Consider the following 20,837-nt stretch of genomic DNA (forward strand, 5'->3'; position numbering starts at 1 on the left):
GTCATTTTCCTTGATTGACAGATTCAAGATGTTCACCAGATATGAAGCAGAGGTTATTGCTTTGAGTCATTTTTACTCTTTTTTCTTGTAATTGATTTAATGTTTTAATCGAACATGTATTATATTCATAATTGAGAAAAATACCAATAAAACTATTTTTTTTGTTTTGTTTTTGTTTTTTGAGACAGAGTCTCACTCCGTTGCCCAAGCTGGAGTGCAGTGGCGTGATCTCAGCTCACTGCAACCTCCACCTCCCAGTTTCAAGTGATTCTCCTGCCTCATCCTCCCAAGTAGCTGGGATTACAGGTGTGCACCACCACACCCAGCTAGTTTTTGTATTTTTAGTAGAGACAGGGTTTTCTCATGTTGGCAGGTTAATTTCGAACTCCTGTCCTCAAGCGATCTGCTGGCCTCGGCCTCCCAAAGTGCTGGGATTACAGGTGTGAGCCATCGTGACCTGCCAAAACTATTTTTATTTGGAGAAAAATGTGACCACTTACAGTCCACAACCCTAGATCCAGTTCAGAATCATAGGAAGCTGATATTAGATCTTCTTCACCATCTCCTTCCACAATGAGCTGGTGCTGGCTGTGAGACTGGGTGTTGGTAATCAGCCCCCATTCAGGGAGAACAATGGTTGTCATGGGAGGGGGTGTCATCTGACTAACTTTGTCTTGCCTCAGAGGATGCATACACCTTCTAGCCCCATCCCAGGGTCCCCAAACATTTTATTTTCTTCTTCTTGACTTTGGGGAAAGCCCTGAACATTCAAGTGGTATAGAGGTCAGGTCAGTCGCTGTGCATCCAGAAAAAAAAAAAAAAAATCTCAAATGAAACTACAGCTCCAGTCAAGGTGAGGACCTTTTCAATCTCCTTATTTACTGTCCCCTCAAAAGTTCTGGGGGACTGGAAGTTTCCTGTCATAAAGGGAAATTGTCCCTGGGACCTCTGACTTGATGCCATTCATCACCTACCTTAGGTCCTTAACAAGTGCTTAGAAGTGCCATGTCTACGTTTTGTTCCATGAGTCATCCAGAAGAACAAAAGAAACTGACATGAAAAAGAGTCATGAAAGATGAATGCCTAACCAAAAAGGGTCCAGACTTCAGGTAATGGAGAGGACTGCTCTGGAAGAATCTGAATTTGCTCCCAAAGCCCCTGAGAAGCAGTGATATATAGGAAAAACAGTCACTGGTATCAGGCAGGAAAACCTGTGGGAACATAGGACTATCACATCTAAATACGAGAGGAAATGGTGGCTCAAGGTTCAGGTTTGGAGAGGACAAAATAACCCACTGTCTTTTCTTCTTGGAGCTACAGCCTTTGGATATGGCTTCGGTGTGTTCTGATCCCATTGAGGATCGTAGAAAGAGATGAGGAAGAGGGTACTTAGCAACTGATAAAGATTTCCACCTCACAGAACTGGCTCAGCATGAGCCAAATCGACATCTGTATGGAACATAAGAGTCAGTGGTAGACAGGGCACAGTGGGCACTCTGGAAAGGATAGAACTTGGAGGGGAGAGAGAATTAAAGGTTTCAGATATCTCCTTCTAGAACATTCCATGATGCTTAATGTAGGATATATATACACAAACTAGAGTAAAGTCTGCAAAAATATCTTCCTGACTCCAGAGAGTCAGTAGAGTGAAGGAGTCAATAGGCTCTTGCAAGATTTTTCTATCACAAATACTCATTAGAGATCACACCCTCTCTATTCCCATCACCCCTTCCTTACCTCCTCAATGAATGCTGTCTGGTTCAAATGTGTGAATAAGAAATGTTCTCTATAATGCACTTGGAAACTCCTATTAAAACAGAATCAAGGTCTCTTCTCTTCACCTTGCCTTTGGCAGAAATCATGTCAGGGACTTTGGAGTTGGGGCAATCAAGGTAAGAAAGAGCTCTGGAAATTTAATTAAACATTGGTGTCCAGAAGAAGAAAAATGAAGGAATGGATATGGAGACTTGCAGGCAAGAGTGGGGGCAACTGAAGCTGTGATATTAAGGGCACTTTGCATGCATTTTTATACATCTGTGTTTCTCAAACGTAAGAAAGGCATAGCTCTGTTTTTAAGGGAAAAAAAATCATTAAGGATTCTTAAGAATATATATATAAGAACCCCAGGTTTAATATTACTGGCTTTGGAAACTATACTTATTCAATGATAATATCTTGTAATTTGAATTTTTTTATGTTACCATCAGATGAAAACTTTTCTCAGTAGTGTGTACATTTCAGACATCCAAGAATACATTGAAGGATCACAGATCGGGAAACAGCTCTGCAAAGTTTCCAACCCCAGCACCATGAGAGATTTTCTATGGAAACTCATCATTATTGCAACAGCAGTAGTGCTCCCAATCTACTATTTCATTGATGAAAATCCCTTTGATACTGCAAGTTTCCTGTCTTTGGTGAGTACCAGAAATTTTAAGTGGGGCAAACTTTCCTGGACAGAATGAAAGAAAGCATTTATCTGAGTGTATATTTAAATGAAACTGTCACAAATGCTATAGACATTCAAGGAAGAAAAAAGACAAGCAATTTTGAGGAATCAACATATTTTTGCTTGATGGAGACAATAAGGGATGGTAACACTCTGGAAGAAACAAAATTCAGGGCTGGGAAGAAATAACACTGATTTAATGCTTCGGCAGAGTTTGCCCTTTTCTTATAGCAATTGATGATGTAGAGATTTTTCTTCTTGTTTGGTGAGTTTCCCATTACAGAAAAGTTCCCTTGGTTTTCAAAGTTATACATTATCCCCCATTTTCTGCATTAGGATCCTGAAGCTCACAACAGTTAAGTCATTTCTCCAAGTCAAGAAAAGTTTTAAGGAGCAGAGAAAATTCTGCCAGAACCCAGAAAAGGCAAATGAAAGAAGGGAGGGTGGTGAATGAACTTGGAAGGGTGAAATGCTACCAGTGGGAAAGAATTTAGAGTGAAGCACTGGGGTGCTTAACTGGCCTCCTGTATCTCTCATGCTTAACACATGCTATGCCCTTCTTGGGATTAGGTGACCCATACTAGACTGTAATCAAAAAGGATAATTGTGGGTGAAGAATGGCAGAGCTAGACATTGTCTCATTCCCTACATAAAGCTAAGGAGAGCTAGAGAAATCCCAACTCCCTTTACTCCAGTATCCATAATCTATATATGTAAAAACCCCTGGGGTAGGATTGTTTCAGAAGAGAAGGAAGAAGTTTGAACTGAGCTTGAGCCAACCTGCCCTGTATCCTGAAGATGATTTCATTATATTATGCAAAGGGAAATGTAACTAACCATTTTTCCCAAAAGGGATGAATCACAGAGCTGAAACTCACTCTTTCCTCAGAAGGAAAAGGAGATGGTAGCTTGGCAGAGAGCCCGAATGCAGATCAATCCTGGTAGAACAAACCACATGAAAACTTTCAAAGATATGCAGAAAAACTCAGAACCGCTTGAAAATGTGAACTCCCACATCTTGCTTGGAGCCTCTCCCACAGTAAAAAGTGAGTGTCCACCGGGGGTGTAGATCATCCAGGTTAGGCAAGGGTAGAGGGGGAAGGCAAGTGGAAAGGAAAGGGAACAGATAACTCGGGAAGAAAACAGGGATGCTGAAATGAAGGACCAGGCCTATAGAATTTGACTGCAAAAGGGCCGGGCGCGGTGGCTCACGCCTGTAATCCCAGCACTTTGGGAGGCCGAGGCGGGCGGATCACGAGGTCAGGAGATCGAGACCATCCTGGCTAACATGGTGAAACCCCATCTTTACTAAAAATGAAAAAAATTAGCTGGGAGCGCTGGTGGGCGCCTGTAGTCCCAGCTACTTGGGAGGCTGAGGCAGGAGAATGGCGTGAACCCGGGAGGCGGAGCTTGCAGTGAGCCGAGATGGCGCCCCTGCACTCCAGCCTGGGCGACAGAGCAAGACTCCATCTCAAAAAGAAAAAGAAAAAAAAAAGAATTTGACTGCAAAAGATAGCAGTTCTGACTCCATGAATCTCCCAATCCCTTTTCTGATGAAATAAGGGAGACAATGGGAAAAGTACAGGAGAAAACTATGGGAAGGGGGACTGAGTAAAAGGGAAAGGACTAGGGAAGGGACAATGCAGTGTCTTGAGTGGGTAGTCCCGTCGGGTTCTGTGGGGCTCTAAAGAGCATCTAATAGCTTGCCACTCGTGCTGTGGTCCACAGACTGACAGCTAGTCCATGGACGTCAGCAGCGTCTGTCTGGCAGCTTGTTCCACATGTTTGACATGTGGAATCTTAGGTCCACCCCAGACCTACAGAATCAGAATTTTCATCTTAACCAGACCCCCAAGCGATTGGTATGCACAGTAAAGCCTGAGAAGTATGCTTTAGTAGATCTGGGGCACAGAGATGATTCTGGAGAGCACAGTCAGGACTAGGACATGTTTCAGATCAGCAAAATCAGTTCTGATGCTTTTTAGACTCTCCATATGATGGAGACCCTGCCCTTTTCATCCTCAGTGTGGGCTACCCTTGCAGTCTTTATGGAACTTCATTTGTAGTAAACAAACATATTCTCATTATAAACTATTTCCATACAATACATTGTAAGTATATACATATTGTATAGCAAGTAAAAAGTGGTAGTTCCTTTTTCTCCCTCATTCCTCTCCTCTCCCCCAGAAGTCTAATAAGTACCCTTATTGAGATTCAGATATCTTTCTAACATGTACATATATACATGTCTGGGGGATTTTTAAAGGCCATCTTATATGTATTGTTCTGAGATTTGCTTTTTTCATTCATTCATTTGTACATGTTTTCTGGGTTTGGTGGCTCACGCCTGTAATCTCAACACTTTGGGAGGCTGAGGCGGGAGGAATACTTGAGTCCAGGAGTTTGAGACTATAGTGAGCTATAATTGTGCCAATGTACTCCAGCTCTGGGCCACACAGGGGAGACTCTTGTCTTTTTTTTTTTTTTTTTTTTTAACTTTCACTTTAAATTCAGGGGTATATGTGCAAGTTTGTTACACAGGTTAACTTGTGTCATGGGGGTTTGTTGTACAGATTATGTCATCACCCAGGTATTTAACCTAGTATCCGTTAGTTATTTTTCCTGATCTTCTCCCTCCTCTGCCTTCCACCATCCAGTAAGCCCCAGTGTGTGTTGTTCTCCTCGATGTTTCCATGTGTTCTCATCGTTTAGCTCCCACTTATAAGTAAGAACATGCAGTATTTGGTTTTCTGTTCGTTCTTGGATTAGTTTGCTAAGAATAATGGCCTCCAGCTCCATCCACATCCCTACAAAAGACAAGATCTCCTTTCTAATAGCTGCATGGTGTTGCATGGTGTATATGTACACATTTTCTTTATCTGGTCTTTCCTTGATGGGCATTAGGTTGACTCCATATCTTTATTATTATGAATAGTGCTGCAATAACATTCTCATGCATGTGTCTTTACAATATAACAATTTCTATTCCTTTGGGTATATACCTAGTAATGGGATTGCTGTGTCGAATGATAGTTCTGTCTTTAGGTCTTTGAGGAATCGCCACACTATCTTCCACAATGGTTGAACTAATTAACACTCCCACCAACAGTGTGTAAGCATTCCTTTTTCTCTACAGCCTCACCAGAATCTGTTGGCTTTTGACTTTTTAGTAATAGCCATTCTGACTGGTGTGAGGTGGTATCTCATTGTGGCTTTGATTTGCATTTCTCTAATGATCAGTGAAGAGATTTTTTTCATGTGGTTATTGGCCACATGTGTGTCTTCTTTTGAAAAGTGTCTGTTCCTTTCCTTTGCCTACTTTTTAATGGGGTTGTTTGCTTTTTTCTTCTTGCAAATTTGTGTAAATTCTTTATAGATGCTGGATATTAGACCTCTGATGGATGCATAGTTTGCAAAAATTCAGGATGAGACCCTGTCTTGAAAAAAAGTGTATATTTTGGAGAGTTTTTCCTTACCTCCTTCTTTTTTTAACTGCTGTCATCAACATAGTGTGGATGTAAAAAACTTACTTGACTGTTCTTATTGATGAGAACGCAATTGTTTTCAACTTTTTGTACTACAAACAACATCACAATTAATATATTTTTGTTCATATGTAAAAATATTTCTACGAGAAATATACTTGTATGTGGAACTAATGAGTGAGAGAGCACATGCACTTTGGATTTTGATTGACACCTCAAAATTGCATGGAAAAAAGCATACTATTAATCATGTCAGTTTATGGATATCTATTTCCTCACAATCTTGCCAGTGCTGCTGTTGTTTGTCAGTTTGAAGGGCAGAAAATATTTCTTTTGATTTGGTGATATTTGTGATAATTTGATATCCTTGATTATTGTGACAGTTGAGCTTTTTTTATGTTTAAGGGTCATATTTATTCACTCTGTGGATGGTCTATTCATATCCTCTGGTAATTTTCTACCATGTTGATTGCTTTTTGTTGTTGATTTCTAGGAGTTTTAAAATATGAGTGCTCGTTTTATATATTATATACATATCATTGCATTGATCTATTGTTAAGTATGTCCCTCTTTGCCACTTGTCTTTTGTTCATGGTTGTCATATGAATTTTATAAATCGTATATAGTAATATAAAGGAAAAATGAAGCAGGCAAAGAAAAAACGAATATTTTCTATAATCAAATTCATTCATGGTTTTTATAGCTTCTAGGTTTTATGACTGTTTTGGGGGAAAAGTCCCTATTACAATATTATTTTTGGAAAACTTTTACTATATGCTCTTCTAATACTCTTCTGGCTTTTCTATTTCAGGTATAAATATTTCACGTAGTTTAAATTTATTTTTAATTAGGATCTGAGATAAATAATGTACTTTATTTACAATTGGATATCCTGTGATCTCAAAACCATTTACTGAATATTCCATCTTTTCCTCCCACTGAGAAGAAATGCCACCTTTGTCATAGAAACTCCCATATGTGCATGGGTTTATTTTTGAAAATCATTTTGTTCCATTGACTTTTTAATGTTCCTGTACTAATTCCACGTGATTTGAGCTTCTAATGGTTTATTATATATGTTGTTAGACGAATCCTTCCTCCCCCACTTATTTATGTACTATTTCAAATTATTGTCTATTCTTTATTTTTTCTCCTCCAGATGAATTTTTAATTAGCTTATTGAACATCATGAAAAAAATACTCTTGACTGAAATTGCATTAAATGTATAGATAGACTTGGAGTTCATTGATATCTTTGTAATACCGAATCATAGCTGGGCATGGTGGCTCACACCTGTAATCCCAACACTTTGGGAGGCTGAGGTGGGGGAAGTCACATGAGGTCAGGACTTCAAGACCAGCCTATACAACATGGCGAAACCCCATCTCAACTAAAAATACAAAAATTAGCTGGGTGTGGTGGTGGGCACCTGCAATTCCAGCTACTCAGAAGGCCGAGGCAGGAGAATCACTTGAACCCAGGAGGTAAAGTTTGCAGTAAGCCAAAATCATGCTACTGCACTCCAGCCTGGGTGTCAGAGTGAGACCCTGTCTCAAAAAAATAATAATAAAGTAATAATAATGAGTCATACCATTCAAGAATCTGTTATGTATCTATGTGTATTCCAGTCTTGTTGTATGGGCTTCATTAAAGCTTTGTCATTTGTCTTAGGTACATTCCCCGTATATTACAGTTCTTCATACTATGTGGCTTCCTTTTCCATTACGTCTGATAATTGGTTATTGTAAGTTTGAAAAAATGCTAGTGCTGTTTCTGTGTTGATCTCTTATCTATCATCTTAATGAACTCTCTTATTGGTTCTTTTTTTTATTATTGTTGAGACGGAGTCTCACTCTGTCGCCCAAGTTGGAGTGCAGTGGCACAGTCTCGGCTCACTGCAACCTCTGCTGCCCAGGATCAAGTGATTCTCCTGCCTCAGCCTCCTGAGTAGCTGGGATTACAGGCACCCATCACCATGCCCAGCTAATTTTTTTGTGTTTTTAGTAGAGATGGAGTTTCGCCATGTTTTCCAGGCTGGTCTTGAACTCCTGAGCTCAGGTGATCCACCCGCCTCGGCCTCCCAAAGTCCTGGGATTACAGGTGTGAGCCACCACGCCTGGCCTCTCTTGCTGGTTCTAATTGTTCATCAGATTATCTTGAAATAGCTATGCAGACTATCATATTATTTGCAAATAGTGACAGCTTTGTCTCTTTTCGACATTTCTCTCTCTCATTTCTTACATTATTTCATTGACCATTATAAGTAGAAGCAAGCATCTTTGTCTTATTCCTCACTTTGGTAGAAATTATTCTATAATAGTTCATCATTATGATGTTTCCTTAATTTTTTAATTTATATGTGTCAAAGGATAAACAAACTTTTGTGCTGTGTTTGAGGTTTATGATATATCAAAAGCACTTTTATCTTAATCTCTTCAGAGAGGATAAAGTAGGTGGACTGCAGTATCAAACAATGGAAATCTTACTCAACTTTTCGTAGAGTTAAAGTACAAAGAGTTTAGCCTAAAGCAGGTATATCAGTCAGGATTCAACCAAAGAAGCATAACCAGTAGGAGATATGTTAAAGGATTTATTGCACTAAATTGGCCATTGTGGGAGCTGAAAGACAAGTCCAAAATCTGTAGGTAGGAATCAGTATGGGGAGGCAAGAACGTCAGGGCAAGAACAGAAGCTGCTATCCACAGGTGGGATTTGTTCTTCTTCAGAGAAGCCTTGGTTGTGCTCTGAAGCCCACTCTGGAAGGTTGTGGGTTTACCGGAATGAGGGCAAGGAACACCTGACTGGCCCAGGGCAGGAAACCGCTTAAAGGCATTCTTCAGCCACAAACAATAGCATGGGCATCTGTGCCTTAAGGACATGCTCCTGCTGCAGTTAACTAGCCCAACCTACTCCTTTAATTCAGGCCATCCCTTCATCTCCCATAAAAGATACTTTTAGTTAATTTAATATCTGTAGAAACAATGCTAATGACTGACTTGCTGTTAATAAATATGTAGGTAAATCTCTGTTCAGGGCTCTCAGCTCTGAAGGCTGTGAAACCCCTGATTTCCCACTTCACACCTCTATATTTCTGTGTGTGTGTCTTTAATTCCTCTAGTAGCTGGGTTAGGGTCTCCCTGAACCAGCTAGTCTCAGCAGTTTGTTTGTTTTTGTTTTGTTTTGTTTTGAGATTGAGTTTCACTCTATCACCCCGGCTGGAGTGCAATGGAGCATTCTCAGCTCACTGCAACCTCTGCCTCCTGGGTTCAAGCAATTCTCCTGCCTCAGCCTCCCAAGTAGCTGGGATTACAGGTGCCCGCCACCATTCCCAGCTAATTTTTGTATTTTTTTAATAGAGAGGAGGTTTCACCATGTTGGCCAGGCTGGTCTCAAACTCTTGACCTCAGGTGATCCACCTGCCTGGGCCTCCCAAATTGCTGGGATTACAGGCATGAGCCACCATGCCCAGCCTAGTTGCCTGTTCTTAAACTTCATAAAAATGGTATAAAACTGTGTGTGTTTTTTCCAGAACTTGCTTTTTTCACTTAATGTTTGTGAGATTCCTTTTACTTCCTATTCATTCTTTTTCACTTAATGTTACATTTGTGTTATACTCTGTGTAAAACTTTCAACTTCGTGTTGAGTGAACCATCACAATGTTTTGATTCATTCTCCTGTTGATAGACACTCAGGTTACTGCCAGTTTTTTCTATTACCAACAGTGTTGCTATGAATATTCTTGCACACAAATCTGTATGAAATTTGAACACACATGAGCAATTATTTAGGATATATTCCTAGGAGTAAAATTGCTATAAGATTATAAGATTATAAGACATGCATATCTTTATTAGATTTTGCCAAATTGATCCCTAAAATGGCCTACCAAAATAAAAACAAAAGAGCACACCCATCACAGTTATTACTGGTTCACTCTCTAATGTGAAGTATGTTTTAAATAAATCAACATACTAAAGATTGTTTTAAATGACTTATCAGTTTATTCTCACCATCAAGATATGAAGCCCTATTGTTCCACATCTTTGCCATCTGTTAGTATTGTCAGATTTTCTTTTTTTTAATTGAGATGGTAGGTGTCTCTCTATGTTGCCCAAGCTGGTCCCAAACTCCTGGGATCAAGCCATCCTCCTGCCTCAGGCTCCCAAAGTGCTGGGAATACAGGGATGAGTCACCACACCTGGCCCAGATTTTTCAACTGCTGTAATTCTTTGGTTTTAATGTGCTCTTCCCTGACTACCAGTAGGTTGAGCAACTGCATGCTGATCATGCATGTTTTCATGTATCTATTGATCATTTATAGCTTTTTGTCTTTTGTGGTGTGCCAATTCATAAATTTTGTCTATTTTCTTAATAATTTTTGTATTTCTAATAATTTTTAAAATCTTCATTTATCTAGCTGTGACATATTTTCATTCTTAATATTATTTATGTTTTCACCCTTTTAAACTACAGGTTTAGGCAGGGTGCAGTGGCTCACGCTTATAATCCCAGCACTTTGGGAGGCCAAGATGGGTTGATCACCTGAGGTAAGGAGTTCGAGACCAGCCTGGCCAACATGGCAAAACCCCGTCTTGACTAAAAATATAAAAATTAGCTGGGCATGGTGGTGGATGCTTGTAATCCCAGCTACTCAGGAGGCTGAGGCAGGAGAATCACTTGAACCCAGGAGGTGAGGCTGCAGTGAGTTGAGATCTCACCATTGTACTCCAGCCTGGATGACAAGAACAAAACTCTGTCTCAAAACAAAAACAAAAAACTATAGGTTTAGTTGATTAAACTTTTCTAACAAACACCTCTTATTGATCTTTTACAGTTTTTAATCTATCGTATTTAATTACATTGTGCTTTTGTCTTCTTAACTCCACATTCTACTTCTGTTGGTTTTATTTTTGCCTGGTTTCTTTATTTTCTCATTTTATTTATTTTCTTTTCAGGTTGCTTTCTAGAAAATACACTGAAAGATGTTACTTCTCTAAGTCCCACTCCCACTTTAACCATGTCCCACATCTTTCGGTCTACCGTGTTCTTATTTCCATTTATTTCTAAGTACCTGGTAATTTCCATTTGGATTTCCTGTTTAACCCAAGAGATATTTAGAACAGTGCTTTTTCATTTCCAAAGGGATGCTTTTAGACTTTCATGATTAGTTTTAGCTTTATTGCATTATAATCAAAGAATATGAATATAAAATTACGATATTCAGGACAATTAAAAGTAAAATTGTCTTCATGGTCTAATGCATGGCCAATATTTTCTATGGATATCTGAAAGGAATGTGTATCGTCTGATGAGCTGATGAGCACCACACACATACACAAACACATACACACGTACACATGATGAATTTTGTTAATTGTTTTAGTAAAAACTGTTTCTTGATTTTCGTTTACTTAATCTATTGATTTCCAGAGAGGCTAAATATTTCTGTGTGATTATGGATATATTTATTTTTGCTTGTATTTCTAAAGTTTTATTTTATATGTAGCTTTGAAATAAGTGAGTTCTATTTGTCAACATTTAAACAATATATTTTTCTGTACTATATTTTCGACATTTTTGTAGTGCATGTGTGTGTTTTATGAAATGTATAGAGCTGAATTTCATTTAACATTGATGTTAAATGAAGTATTTTTCCAGATACCCCTCTTTCCTATTAACTTTGGGTCCAATTCAGAAATACATGGAGGTTGGATAGGGAGTTAAATGAAACATCTCCCGCTTTTTTCTTCACATGAAGCTGGGTTGAAGACGTGCCTGGGATCCAAGAACACAATCAGCTTTCAAGTGCATCCCACTCCCTCCTGTTCCAGTGTCCTCTGGTCTCAGATTTAAAGAAACAAAATAGAAACCCAAGAAATTGGATCTGTAGAACAAGCACTTAACCATTCAGATGAATAGAATCTTGCTCCTGTTTTTCACTCCACTGAGCACGAAAGTCTAACAAAGCTGAGAAGGAGGCTGCATGTGCACATTACCTATAATAACCCAGTCCAGAGACCAGCTCGGTCGGGGAGACCCTAACCCAGCGGCGCTAGAGGAATTAAAGACACACACACAGAAATATAGAGATGTAAAGTGGGAAATCAGGGCTCTCACAGCCTTCAGAGCTGAGAGCCCCAAACAGAGATTTACCCACATATTTATTAACAGCAAGCCAGTTATTAGCATTGTTTCTATAGATATTCGATTAACTAAAGGTATCCCTTATGGGAAACGAAGGGCTGAAATAAAGGAATAGTTTGGGCTAGTTAACTGCAGCAGAAGCATGTCCTTAAGGCACAGATCGTTCATGCTATTGTTTGTGGCTGAAGAATGCCTTTAAGTGGTTTTCCACCCTGGGCGGTGCAGGTGTTCCTTGCCCTCATTCCGGTAAACCCACAACCTTCCAGCGTGGGCATTATGGCGATCATAGACATGTCACAGTGCTGCAGAGATTTTATTTATAGCCAGTTTTGGGGCCAGTTTATGGCCACATTTTGGGGGGCCTGTTCCCCACACCCAGCCCTAAAAGAAAACTGTGGGTCATTGCATGTCAGAGTGATCATCTCAGTAAAGAAATAAGCCAATCAAGGACACGGAAGCAGGAATGAGAGATTCAAGAAACTTCTGCATGAGAGATGGGTATTTCTAGTTTAAGAAAAGCATGTGCCAGGTTACTACAAGAAACCCAAGGCAGTTCTCATCCCACACAGTCTCTTCTCATAAGGCTCCATGTGTCTTCTTTTCTGAACCTAACTCCCACCTCCTTAACTTCTGATTCCTTCCACTGTGCCCTCTAGAACTCATGGTCAGTCATCAGCAAAGTTCCCTTCTCTCAGTACAGATGCACTGTCCACGCTCCTATCTAGTTACAGCCTCTGAACCTTCACCCTAGATTTCACCTCTTCTTGACCACTCGTTAACATCACTCAAGCAATTTTCTCTATCTTGGGCCACAGATTTTCCCTCCCTCCTCTTATCATACAAACACATTATAATATTTTTCAAATCTTGATAAAAGAAAGCAAACCTCTCTTAAGACCACAGATTTTTGCCTTCGCCTTTTCTTTTTTTTTTTGTTTTTTGTTTTTTGTTTTTTTGAGACAGAGTCTCGTTCTGTCGCCCAGGCTGGAGTGCAATGGCCGGATCTCAGCTCACTGCAAGCTCCGCCTCCCAGGTTCCCGCCATCCTCCTGCCTCAGCCTCCGGAGTAGCTGGAGCTACAGACGCCCGCCACCTCGCCCGGCTACTTTTTTTGTATTTTTTTAGTAGAGACGGGGTTTCACCATGTTAGCCAGGATGGTCTCGATCTCCTGACCTCGTGATCCACCCGTCTCGGCCTCCCAAAGTGCTGGGATTACAGGCTTGAGCCACCGCGCCCGGCCTGCCTTCGCCTTTTCAACAAAATTACTCTTGGTTATGTAGCCCATGGTTTCCATGTTGTTGTACCCACTGGTCAGCTTCCAATCTCTATCTTACTTGACCTATCACAGCATTTGACACAGTAAATGACTCTCTTCATTCAACATTCCCTTCCATTGCTTCCAGGATTCCAAGCTCTTCTGGTTTTCCTCCAGCATTGCTGGTAGATGCTCAGTCTCTTTTGCTGATTTATCTTCTCTTTCCAACTTCTAAATGTTGATGTACCCTAGGGCTCAGTTTAGACTCACTATTTTGGTGACCTCATCCAATCTCACAACTTTAATCCCTAACTATACGTTAATTGCTCCCAAAAGTATAGAACCAGCCTTGATCTACCTGTGGTCCTCACTGGCCTCTGCAGCAAGAATATGTGTCCCATTTCCCCTGTCACTGAGAATCCTGTGGGCAGCTGCTACTAAAGTGTTTTGCTGGAGAACATGTGGTCTTTTTCCTGTCAGTTCAATCAGGGCTTTGTGATTCTCTTGCTGCACGGGTTCACTTCGGCACCATGTGCCCTCCTGAAGTCTGACTGTGACACCCGTTTAATCTCCATAGGTTACAACAATATTTAATAGAAGAAATAAACCTTGAGACAGAATAAGATCTTTCTGAATCAAGTACTTCTTTTTTCTTATTTTTTGTTTGTTTGTTTGTTTTTGTTTTGTTTTGTTTTTTGAGACAGGGTCTCGCTCTGTCACCAAGGCTGGAGTGCAGTGGTGAGATCTCGACTCACTGCAACCTCTGCCTCCCAGGTTCAAGCAATTCTCCCACCTCAGCCTCCTGAGTAGCTGGGACTACAGGGGTGAGCCACCACGCCCAGCTAATTTTTGCATTTTTAATAGAGACAGGTTTTCACCACATTGGCCAGGCTGGTCTCGAACTCCTGACCTCAGGTGATCCACCTGCCTCTCAGCCTCCCAAAGTGTTGGGATTACAGGTGTGAGCCACCATGCCCAGGCTTGATTCAAGTACTTGAAAAATTCAAGAGACAGATCTCAGCTATTTATTATGTCCAAAGAAGATGAAGTTCAGGAGCGCTTACATTTGTCAGTTTTAATAACACAAAGAACTCTCAATGAAAACCTACTTTTTTCTTTAATTTTAGATGCATTTTTAATTGAATGTGTTTTAAAATATCGGTATGAACTCATGATGTGTTTTATCTTTTTTTTTTTTTTTTTTAATGTTTCTAGCTCTGTCCACAAGGGCCTAGAAATGACCAACAGTGAGCACCCTTGGTGCCAGATCATAGACTCTAACTCTCACTTTCCACTACAACAAGGGGAGGGGCTCCTTGTAAAAAGTGGATGATTCCAAATCCAAGGCAGGAAATGTCATAGAAGACAGCAGAGAAGCTTTTAAAAACGACTAAAGTTGTATCAGAACAGCTCAAGATCCAACTTCAAGAGCTTATTTGCCAAAGACAGGATAATTTAAGCATCAATAAGAATAAAATTTCCAGCTGGGCATGGTGGCTCATGCTTGTAATCCCAGCACTTTGAGAGGTCAAGGCGGGTGGATCACTTGAGGTCAGGAGTTTGAGACCAGCCTGATCAATATGGTGAAATCCCATCTCTACTAAAAATACAAAAATTAGCGGGGCGTGGTGACAGGCACCTGTAGTCCCAGCTACTCAGGAGGCTGAGGCAGGAGGATCACTTGAACCTGGAAGGCAGAGGTTGCAGTGAGCCAAGATCGTGCCATTGCACTCCAGCCTGAGCAACAGGAGCAAACTTCGTCTCAAAAAAAAAAAAGAGAGAGAGAGAATAAAATTTCCATGATTCGAAACACATGAAATATATGAGTTTATAAGGATCCCCCCCACAAAAAAAAAAAAAAACCTGACACATTTTGTCACCATTTGAGAATGCTAGGGAACCAAGTCATTATTTTATTTGAAAGCTGATAAAAGGGAACCAGCATTTATCCTGCTTTTCTGTATGAACTACAACTGGGTAACCAAAGAGTAAATGAGGGGAATTTTCTCTTTACGGAAACATTCCAGATAATACACAAAGCAGGAATGCTCAACTTAGAATATCACCATATTGCAACCAGTAATGTATTAACAGATCTAGGCATTGAACATCAAAGGCTGCTGACATCATAAAAACAGAAGCAGCCTGCTATTCTGTGCCTTCAGATGAAAGAACACATCACTAATGCATGAAGTATTATTGCCCCAAAATCTAACCTGAACTTGGTCAAGTCCTCATACTAACGTTTTCTACAAACTCTTTATGATTCATATCAGCCGGTTATTTTGCCAAAGAATGTGATTTCCTCTCTGATCTGAGTATTTATTTGACTTATTTGGCATTCTTCAATCATTGTTTCCTCTGTTAGCTTCTATTTCTGTAGTTTCTTTCTGATTTAGTTGTTTCTCTTCCGTTATATTGAAGCTTCTTGTTTCAGATTAATATTTGAGGATCTAGAGTGAACAGTGAACTTCTTCCCTCCAAGAGCCATCCCTGTTTGCCTCTTTGTAAAAGTGGGTTATGATTATGGAAACCTGCCTCATTCGATTGTAAGGCAGGAGTGACATCTGGGGTCACTTCTGATGCTCTCTTCAGCCGCAGGACTCACGCCATGCACTTTCCCCTAGCAGAACATCCACTTTATTTACACAAAAATACTTAGAACTTTAATGTGAGAATGGACATTGCCACCACCAGCCCCTTGGTGGGCACTAGCCCAGTGGTCCTGGAAATAATTCTATAATCAAGTATCCAGAGGACCATCCCAGGGCTCACTCCTCTACTTTATATTTAGTGGCTCTGAACTTAGAATTTTTTTGAGGCCTTCTATAGAAAGATACACCTGTGCAGTTGTGTTCTCTTGCATATCTTTTGGACTATGCATTCCTCTGCTTATACTTCTCCACCAGTCCTGTTCTGTAGTCTCTCTGTCTTCCAGGAATTCTCCAAATTATGTGGTTCTCCAAATAGTGTGGTTCAGGGCAATCTTTCTGTTTTTTTAATTGGAATTTTGTTTTTGTTTTTGGGGGTAAGGGTGTTGGAAGTTTTGGTGTGTGTGTGTGTGTGTGTGTGTGTGTGTGTGTGTGTGTGTTTGTTTTTGAGACACAGTCTCACTCTGTTGGCCAGGCTGCAGTGCAGTAGTCCAGTCACACCTCACTGTAGCTTCAAACTCCCAGCTCAAGTGATCCTCCCACTCCCACCTCAAAAGTAGCTGGCACCGCAGGCCTATGCCACCACACCCATCTAGTTTTTTTGTAATTTTTGTAGAGACACGTTTTGCCATGTTGCCCAGGCTGGTCTTGAATGCCTGGGCTCAAGCGATCCTCCACCTTGGTCTCCCAAAGTGCTGAGATTCACACCTGAGGTTGAAATTATAGGCATGAGCTTAGTGAAATTTGGGGTAGGAGGAATTTGGGGTGGGGCATAGCTGCAAATATTAGTTTGTCATTTTTATCCATTTCCCCCACAATTGTTTTCAACAGCAGTGATTTTAAAAAGAACTCTCAACTTGTGACCAGATATTAACTCCTAATACGGTCTGTAGTCAGTCCTGGGGGAGACAAAATGTAAAATAACCACAGGAATATATAAAAGTTGGCATATGGAAAGACCTAAGAGAATATCATAGCCTTACCCATAGCAAATGCTTTTCTAATTTCTCTAAGTTGACAAAGGTCCTTTTTCTCCCCAATCCTAGAACTGCTGACCATAGGGATTTCTTCAGTGCAGCGTCCCCAAGGAAGCTACCTCTTGGACACCCTGCAATCTCTCTTCTTTGCTTCCTCCTTGTCTGAGCAGAAATACTTCACTGTTCTGGTACACCTGGCAGATCCTGATCCCAACTGGCTTGATCAAATGATCTCCAATATCTCAACCCTCTTTCAACCATACATCCAGGCCAGACAGCTAGTAGTGATCAACACTCCTCTTAAAAGCTATCTTCCCTTAAAGAACCTTAAGAAAAACTTTAATGACACTCCCACCCATGTGACCTTTCGCTCCAAGCAAAATATGGATTATGCCTTCCTGATGAACTTTGCTACCAACTACTCTGACTATTTCCTGATGATCGAAGATGATGTGAAATGTGCTCCTGGATTTGTCTCCCAGATTGCTACTATACTGTCTGCCTGGGAAAGGAAAGCTTGGGTGACTCTGGAGTTCTCTAGGCTGGGCTTCATTGGAAAACTCTTTCATGCCAGAGATCTCCCCCGCTTTGTTCGTTTCCTTCTCCTCTTCTACCAAGAAATGCCCTGTGACTACCTTCTCTCTCATTTCCATGACCTTCTCATGCAGAAAAAACCAATCCAATTCTTCCCCTCCCTCTTCCAGCACATGGGCAATTACTCCTCCTTTGAAGGTCAATTGAACAGCCTCACAGATAAAGAGTTTGAGGAAAATAACATTGGCCCTCCTGGCAACCCTGCTGCCACCATTCACACTAGTCTGAATGTTACCAATGCCTCTGTTCTTATGAATGCCTATAGTCTGGATAAGAATTTCTTTTATATCAAGGAGGCTAAGGCTGGCAGCCACCTGACTGTGGTTTTGGACATACCTGCTACAGTGTTCCGAGTTCAGGTGCTGACTGGCTCTGAATTGAAAGAGGAGAATCAGGTGAAAGAGGGACAGGTAGAACTGGGCTATGACTCTACCAATCGGATTAATGACTGTGATGACTACATTCTGCTGGGGCTACTGGTGAATGGCATCCTGGATAAGCAGGTGTTATCTGAAGAGTCTGGGAAGAAGATGAAATGTGTGAGACTGCTTGTAACAGCTGCTCTGCCCTCGGGATTAATAGTCAGGCACATCAACCTCTGGATTAAGTAACGTTTAAGTAATATGTGGAGATTCCAGTAGGACTTCTGGGAGCGCTCAGGTTGGAGGGAGAGTCTACAGAAGTAACAAAACATTAAAGTCTGGAAATTGGTCAGGTATATCTCTTTACTAGGTCCTTTCAGGATTCTAAGTACAGAAGACACAGCATGTTGAAAGGCCAAGAGCAGGTAACATCCTTTCGGTCACCTTCATGGGTGATCCTAGAGTCATGGGTGGGTAGAAGGGGTTTCTTAAGACGTTCTCTGGTTTTCTTTTCTTTTATTTCTTTCTCCCTCTCTTTTTTTAATCTCAAAGTCTCACTCTGTCGCCCAGGCTGGAGTGCAGTAGTGTGATCATAGTTCACTGCAGTCTCCAACTCCAGGCCCAAGCAATTCTCTCACCTCTTCCTCCCAAGTAGCTGGGACCACAGATGCATGCCACTAGGCCCAGCTAATCTTTTATTTTTTGTAGACATGGGGTCTCACTATATTGCCCAAACTGGTCTCACACTCCTTGGCTCAAGTAATCCTCCCACTTTAGCCTCTCAAAGTGCTGGGATTACTGGCATGAGCCACTATGCCCAGCTCCTTCTCCAGTGTTCTGTCTATAAAGGTCTACCATCCAAAGTTCTTTCCTTGGATCAGTAATGCCAGACCTCTACAAAGAATAGGAACATGTGAGTAAGACTAACTGATGCTCACGTCAGAAGACTGTAACGGTGCATGAGAGAAGACAAAAGTCCTTCCACCAGCCAGGAAATGGATTCGTTAAAGACAACTTCCTATGTGACAGGAAAAAGTCAATCAGCTAAGAATATGACTCTTTTCTCTGTGATCTCATTTTTCCATTATAAGGTATTCGTTCATTCTATAAACATTTATTTGAGTACCTTTTATGTTTAGGCACAGTTCCTTTCTACATAATCAGCCAAAATGCCAGAGCATTCCTTTGTAAACACCATTAAAATTACTAAAAATAATGTGTTGTGATTTCTGCTAGCTTCTCTAGTCATATCTATGGGATTACAGGTAACTTGGGTATTTCTGTTAGGAAACACTTTGGATATTTTACTAACATCTTTATTCCAATTTGGCTGTGAAATCTTTATTTCCAGAAAAATCTGGTCCCTGAGCTCAACTCATGTGCAGGGCCGGCAGAGGGGTTTTCACTACCTTGAAAACTATAATCCATGAAGGCAAGGAGAAAAGAAAAGGAAAGGAACACTTTAAGAGGAATACTTGGAGCTGGGCTTGGTGGCTCCTGCCTATAATCCTAGCACTTTGGCAAGTCAAGGCAGGAGGATTGCTTGAAGCCAGGGGTTCGAGATCAGTCTGGGCAACAAAGCGAGACCTCATCTCTCTCCAAAAAAACAAATCCAGGTGTAGTGGTGCACCCCTGTAGTCCCAGCTACTACGGAGGCTGAGGAAGGAGGATTGCTTGAGCCTTGGAGGTCAAGGCTGCAATGAGCTATGATTGTATCACTGCATCCCAATCTGAGTGACAGAACAAGACCCTCTCTCAAAAAAATAAAATAAAATAAAAAGAGGAATACTTGGGAAGAACTCAAATAAAAAGCCAGACAGAGTGTCCTAATAAGTTATAATCAAAGTGGTTAGAAAGAACTAGAAAATTCGGAAACAGAATAATGGCATGGGAGCAAGAATAGGAGGTTGAGGTTTGGGGACATCAGATGCAGGGGAATGGGGCAAGCATATATGGCAGCCATGAGAGTGTAGGGATCAAATCTCCACTGTGGCCAGCATGATTGGTCCCACCACTCCCCTTTGGACCTACCACAGTGTGGTGCCAAGGCTTCACTTCCCACGGGCTGTGACTAACCACAGCAGAATGGTACAAAGCCAGCCCCTTTCGGCGAGATGAGAGACACCTCTGAGAGGTGATTTTAGCCTGAGGGCTCCCCATAAACCTGTTCCAAACTTCCTTGGACCACACTGCAGTCCTGGTCTTCCCCTAGCCAATCCTTCTTTCTCTGTCACCTTCCACAGTTGTCATACCTTCCCTACAGGCTGAATTTTCTCCCCGCCTTTTCCTTCTCCCTTCACTAATAAATCTCTCTGGTGTCTAACCCCCATTTTTGTGTCAGCTGCTTGGCAAGTGTGAACTAACAAAAATTTTGGTAAATTTCTGTGATCTAAGAAAAACAGATAGCAAGATGAGGACTTGGGACTGGCTTATTCATGACTTTCAGAGAGTTGTAGTAGTAGAGGTTAAAATAGGCTAATAGAGCATGGTATCACTGCGGAAAAAAATATGCAGATGGCCAGGCTTGGTGGCTCACGCCTGTAATCCCAGAACTTTGGGAGGCCGAGGCAGACGGATCACAAGGTCAGGAGTTCAAGACCAGCCTGGCCAACATAGTGAAACCTTGTCTCTACTGAAAATACAAAAAAATTAGCCGGGCATGGTGGCGTGTGCCTGTTATCTCCGCTACTTGGGAGGCTCAGGTGGGAGAATCACTTGAATCTGGGAAGCAGAGGTTGCAGTGAGCCGAGATCGCGCCACTGCACTCCAGCCTGGGCGACAGAGTGAGACTCCATCTCAAAAAAGAAATCTATCTATCTATCTATCTATCTATCTATCTATCTATAGAAAAGGCCAGGCATGGTGACTCAAGCCTGTAATCCCAGCACTTTGGGAGGCCAAGGCAGGTTGATCACCTGA

The 20,837-nt window shown here is 41.2% G+C and overlaps 1 protein-coding gene across 1 annotated transcript; it reads left to right on the forward strand.

The window, feature by feature from the left end:
* The first annotated feature begins 2,221 nt into the window (after nucleotides 1-2,221).
* LOC103230293 (alpha-1,3-mannosyl-glycoprotein 4-beta-N-acetylglucosaminyltransferase C-like) lies at nucleotides 2,222-19,057 on the forward strand. The gene is made up of 3 exons (XM_007988901.3): nucleotides 2,222-2,417; nucleotides 3,339-3,495; nucleotides 17,032-19,057. The coding sequence occupies exons 1-3, from the start codon at nucleotides 2,310-2,312 to the stop codon at nucleotides 18,165-18,167; spliced, it is 1,401 nt and encodes a 466-aa protein (XP_007987092.3). The 5' UTR covers nucleotides 2,222-2,309; the 3' UTR covers nucleotides 18,168-19,057.
* The last annotated feature ends 1,780 nt before the right edge of the window (nucleotides 19,058-20,837 follow it).

The sequence above is a fragment of the Chlorocebus sabaeus genome, chromosome 25, assembly GCF_047675955.1.
Source record: "Chlorocebus sabaeus isolate Y175 chromosome 25, mChlSab1.0.hap1, whole genome shotgun sequence".
Taxonomy (NCBI): Eukaryota; Metazoa; Chordata; class Mammalia; order Primates; family Cercopithecidae; genus Chlorocebus; species Chlorocebus sabaeus.